Below are 5864 nucleotides of genomic sequence, written 5' to 3' on the forward strand. Positions count from 1 at the left end.
AGTGGAAAAGCTTCTTTCAGCTGATGACATTCCAACAGGCATTGTAGATAAAATTTGTAAAAAAAACTTTATGTTTGGAAATTTGGCGTTTGGGTGGGGGGGAATCCCCCCTTGGATCCGCCACTGGTGCGGAGACGATCTATCAGCTTATATTTTATGTTGTATTTTTTTTTATATTGCTATTACGTATATAATGTTTTTGAATTATAACAAAACAATGAATATCATTTATTATGTATACATATTTATATTTTAAAAATGCAAATCCATCCAGATTTAAATTTTAAATTTCTATAAAAAAATTATGCTTACATATTATCTTTTATTAATTTTTTATATAGCTGCAAAGTACTTGTAGCTTAAACATTTCGGTCATTTTTTCAAATATTGAACTTCAAATGCTTACAAAAATAAAGTGTGTCTATGTATGCAAATAGTTTTACATATCTATAAAAACAACCTGTGTATATAATTATGTTATAAAATAATAAAATTGAAAACAAATACAAATAAATAATTAAATTCTATTAAATAATAATTTTAATGTAGGTATTATAAAACTAGAATGAAAAATAAAATTTTAATTATACTAAGGAAAAAATTGAACGATAAATAATTTATAAGATTTGTCTGTACAGTGAACAGTATGACGATGAGATTCCAAAAGTTAACAAACATTTTGTTATTAAATAAATAAACAGAAAATTCCATACACTATTAACAATAGTAATGCAGCTAAAATGAATATTAATGTGTATAAAGCCATGTATAATCTGAAAATAAAATAACAATAACAATAATGAAAATCTTAATTAATAGTAATTTGGGCTACATCCGAATTGCATGCCATCTCTTAGAGTTGTGTGTACAAATTGCATGCCATATACCTATAAGCTTATCTTTATTTATTATGCACTTATATACACAACTTAAACTTTATTTTTGACTTTTCTAATAAAAAAAATTTAAAAAAATATATATATAATATAGGTATTGTATATTGTCAAAAACTCCACTAAATTTTATAATATATGTTTATTTGAAATGCTATGTAAAAATGTGAAATACATTCACTCGATCACCATAAACTACAATCGTTTTATTTAATATTCATAGTAATTTTCTATAGTTTGGTAAAATGTTTACTCAGATATAAAAATATTTTAATCTTGAAACTTGATTAATTTCTATTCATGCGTTATTTAAAAAAAAAATAGAAAAATCAAAAATCAAGTTTAATATGTGCACATAAGTGCATAATAACTAAAGATAAACTTATGGATACACGGCAAGTAATCTGAACAGACCTCTCTAAGAGGTGACATGCAATTCGAATAGACCCCTTTAAGAGTTGGCATGCAATTTGGACATTCCAATTTATGTTTAATTTTTTTGTATGCAATTATGATGCTCCGGTCATTTGATGGTGAAGTTAATATTCACTTTTGTATTACTCACCTTTGAGTCCTTTTTTTTCCTTCTGGTACTGTTTCCAATGGATCTTTTATAATATACTTTCGAATACCCAATACGTGTTTTTTGAAATAGTCATCCCAGTTCAGTTTGGTCATATCGAATCTGAAAAGTTTTTGATCTAGTTTTGATAACTTTTGTATCAAAGCTCTCGTATTATTATCGTTGAATTTCCACGATTTTAAACTAAAGTAAGATATAACACTCGAGAATTTATGCATTTTTCTATATCCTTCCAGTAATCTAAAGAGTAAAAATTATTTACAGGTATTATGTAATATTATAAGCAAGGTTTAATATGTATTTTCGATTGTAAATAATAATTATTGTTCTCATTGTGTCACTTACAGAGGTTTCCTTCCGACAAGTTTAGCTAAGGAATCAATTATAAATCCCGGTATAATGTGCAAAATAAAACACAAAATTTGGTATTCTAATTTGAATTTTGATAATCTCAACATAGCTGGTGAAATCTAAAAATTGACGAATTTTTTTATCCAGTTAATTGTAACAATTATTATAAATTTCTAATTTATATTTATTAGGTTTATAAGGTATTTAAACTACATACCGCTTTTACAGAAGGCACTTTACATCCGTGTTTCTTGTTGAACATTAAAAATTCTCCCCATGTCAATGGGTTAACACTTGATGATACGAAATTGTAAATAGGTGGCTCAAATGTTTCTTGATCTAAATTATCAGCATTTATTGTATTGTTTTTTTCCCTAAAATAATTCAAACGTTTTTAATTTATTTTACTGTATATTCCAGTATTAAATATACGTGATATCAAATCTCATAGGTTATATTTAATAGATCAGATCAGCAACGCCTAATATGTAATTTAATGGAATTTTATGAATTGCATGATCTATAGATTCCATAGGTATTGTATTACAATGTTTGTATTCTATCTATAAAATGTTTATACTTATATATTTGGCAAAATATTCAAATCTGTATGGGTTTATTTATTTTTCAATTATAACAAAAAAACCAATGATTTTGTTAATAAATTGTGCTATGTAAAAGTTTTTGAATTTCCGGTGTTTTTTTTTTTTTTTTTTTGTATTGATCATTTAAATTTATGAGTATTGTACAATATAAAATATATCTAATTTATAAAAGAATCCATGGAATTTTAATAATATTTTTTTTTTTATCAGTCAAAATTACTGATTTTATGAAATTATATTAGGAGCATAATACGACAACATCTGTACAGTTTCACACAACTTTTGTTCATATCTACAAAATAATTATGTACAAAGATACAATATGTTATGTATTACAAAGCAATTCTAAAAATATGCAAATATATGCATGTTTGTCTTACAAACCTTTCACCTACTTATTATTATTATTATTATTATTATTATTATTATTATTATATATAATATGAGGCAATTCGTTGACATTGTAAAAGGTCATTTAAACAGAAACAGTAAATGAAAAAACTATTATACCCATGCATATAAATCCTAACCCTAATGTCTAGTAACGACGTATACAAGAAATAAATAAATAATAATAAAAAAAAAATACACCCAAGTCATTGTAAAACTACATTTTTTTTCTGCTCGATCAGAATCCAACCAGTTTTGTATCATATCATTATTTTTATTAATCGTCGATTTAATTTTGAAGATTGCTTGGTTTTTGCTAAAATATACTTTCTGAATTAATTTAGGAGGTGGTGTGAAGGGAATAAGCAGTCAGCCAATACGACAAACCAAAATAATTGTATTTGAATACAATAAATGTAATACAAATAATTGACTTCTTTTTTTTTGATCATTGAATTTGAATTTTACACATCATTATTCTGTGACCTAAACTGATCAACGTGGAACACTATACAGCAGTGCGAATTACTCAGTTTTTATTTACACATATTATATTGATTTTATTTACCGGAAATTTAGAAAACTGTTGTTGCTGTGAAATAAGTCATTCGTACCACTGTATATTTTATAATATTTTATGGATTATAATTACCATTGATTGTGAATATCCCAAGCACAAGCTAACACAGCATTGCTGACGTAATCTCCAGGCACGATGTCGGCTATTTTATTAGAATCAGCATACATGCATTTCATGAGGCCAATTCCGGCAGCTGCTACAACTCCTGTTGGTCCATAGACATTGTTGATCCATCCAGGTACAGGTTCGATATCGGTGGCAATAACTAAATATATTTTAATAACATAATTTAATAACATTCATATTATACAATAATCAGTATATTTATTACGAGTACTTATTACTTATTAGTTATTAACATGTGCAGTTAAAAATATAAACCTTAAATCCTAAAATAAAATATATATTGCATAATTATTCTTACTCGTTGACGGTCTAATAATTCCAACTGGTAACCCTTTGCCATAAGTCAATACTTCGGCCTCAGCAATGGCTTTAGTCATCGCGTATGTATTTGGCCATTCTCCTAGTAACCTGCATGGAGAAATAATTCACGCATTTTAATTATTATTTTTTTAACTAACTATTAAAAATTATATAATTAAATAAATTATAGAAAATCTATTAAATTGTGTTACATACACAATATATACATTGTTGAACAATGTTTTAGCTCTATTTAATGTTTTTTTTTTAAGTCATTATTATCATTTTATATATTGTATAATAATAATAATAATATTCTTATATTATTATATCATATACCTACTTAAATTATTATTTTATAGTCTAATAATCTAACTTCTACTATAATATAAAAAATATAATGACTGTATTATTTTTTTATTTTTTTCAATATAATTTACTTACGAAGGGGTAATTTTATTGATATAACCGTCGTCTAGACTATTGACGACCTGTAATAATTTTTCTCCAGTTATAGGTGGTTTATAAAATACTTCATCCACAACTTCTCTTCCAGCACAGTTTGAATAAGCAGTTGAAATATGAACAAAAGACTAAATCAAAAAGATAAAAATAATAAGAATAACTAAAATTAAAACTAATAAACTATAATCTATTAATTTTACTTTTAATTTTTTAATTTTTTGGCTAATTTTCAATATATCTTGTAAGGCAATTATATTAATATTGACAGCTATCCTTAATTGTTCGTCAAATCGTACAGTAGCAGCTGAGTGTATAACTATGTTTACCTTAGTTTAAAATTATTTTATTAATACTCGTATAAATTATTTACAATAGGTAGTTATATAATATTATTGAAATAAATTACTTCATCTTTTAAAATGTCTATATATTTTTCTTCAATTCCTAAATTTGGTAATGTACAATCACCGATAATCACACTGATCTTTTCTAAATAGTTTGGTTTTTCTTTTTTCATTAATTCAAATACCTAGAATTATTCGTCAAAATTCACAATACAAATATTATATTCAAATAATAAGTGTTAATTAATATTAAATTAATCACACTATAAATTTGTAGCAAAATTTATAATAATATAAAATTTGTATAATTATTTTTTCAAATAAATTTACAGTGGAAAAATAATAAAAACAAATTATAATGAAAATATCCAAGTTCTTACAGGATCATCGAAGAGTTCTTTAAATCTTTCTTCTGTAGTTTTTCCTTTTTTCTCTCTGATTAAAATATAAATTTTTTTCACTCCCGAACAAGTCCTTAAATATAAAATTAAATATTTAAAATAACTATTTTTTTGAATTTAAATCAACAATATTTTTTATGTTTTAATAATTTGTTGTTGATAACTTGTTATTATAACTCTACAAACATTTAATTTTTATATGTCATACTATATTCACTGTTTTAGAGTATCAAATAATATATCAAACATATTATATTATTAAATAAAAATTTTTTGTAATTTTTTTGTTTTTTTGAAATATAAAAATATTCATTTTTGCAAAGTTATTAAGATAAAAATATTTTTGTACTTATAAAAACAATCTTAATTTAAATAACCGAATGAAAAAAATACTACTTGTTCAAAAATTAATTTGGTAAATGGTAAATTTACACCAAGAGCTTAAAAATAATCAAATGAAGGATGTAAGTTGTTTAAATAAAAACAAAGATATCTTGCCTATTACACCTCCAAGAGATACAGTCAATATGATTGTTGTAGCTGTAGCTATAAGAGGTACGATGTATTGGAATAGATAAAGTAGGACATTTACACGATTGGAACTGAGGGAAATAAAAAATGTTTATTATTTTAGTAACTGAGGACAGAATATTAGCCCATAAGTTTAAATATAAAGCATACATTAGTATACTTATTAATTATGTCTGAAGACCATAGAATCAAAATACTAGCTTGAATCTTTGTTAGTGAAGGATCTAATATTGGGTTAGATTATATACCTTAGCGTTTCTTACAGACAATTTGACGAAAAAATTTTCTCTTGATA

General features: G+C 24.4%; 1 protein-coding gene across 1 annotated transcript in view; it reads right to left on the bottom strand.

Annotated features, from left to right (window-relative positions):
• Positions 1-601: 601 nt before the first annotated feature.
• LOC112604023 (fatty acyl-CoA reductase wat-like) overlaps positions 602-5864 on the bottom strand; it is a gene marked incomplete at its 5' end in the record, with an annotated part of 7876 nt that continues 2613 nt past the window's right edge. The window contains 10 exons of the mRNA XM_025352880.1: positions 602-773; positions 1459-1716; positions 1822-1946; positions 2045-2201; positions 3475-3667; positions 3827-3936; positions 4273-4421; positions 4494-4619; positions 4700-4822; positions 5018-5111. Coding sequence (XP_025208665.1) covers positions 686-773; positions 1459-1716; positions 1822-1946; positions 2045-2201; positions 3475-3667; positions 3827-3936; positions 4273-4421; positions 4494-4619; positions 4700-4822; positions 5018-5111 — 1423 coding nt within the window. The remainder of the gene's footprint in view (positions 774-1458; positions 1717-1821; positions 1947-2044; positions 2202-3474; positions 3668-3826; positions 3937-4272; positions 4422-4493; positions 4620-4699; positions 4823-5017; positions 5112-5864) is intronic.

The sequence above is a fragment of the Melanaphis sacchari genome, unplaced genomic scaffold (genome assembly GCF_002803265.2).
Source record: "Melanaphis sacchari strain LSU unplaced genomic scaffold, SCAv2.0 Contig1184_pilon_pilon, whole genome shotgun sequence".
Lineage (NCBI taxonomy): Eukaryota > Metazoa > Arthropoda > Insecta > Hemiptera > Aphididae > Melanaphis > Melanaphis sacchari.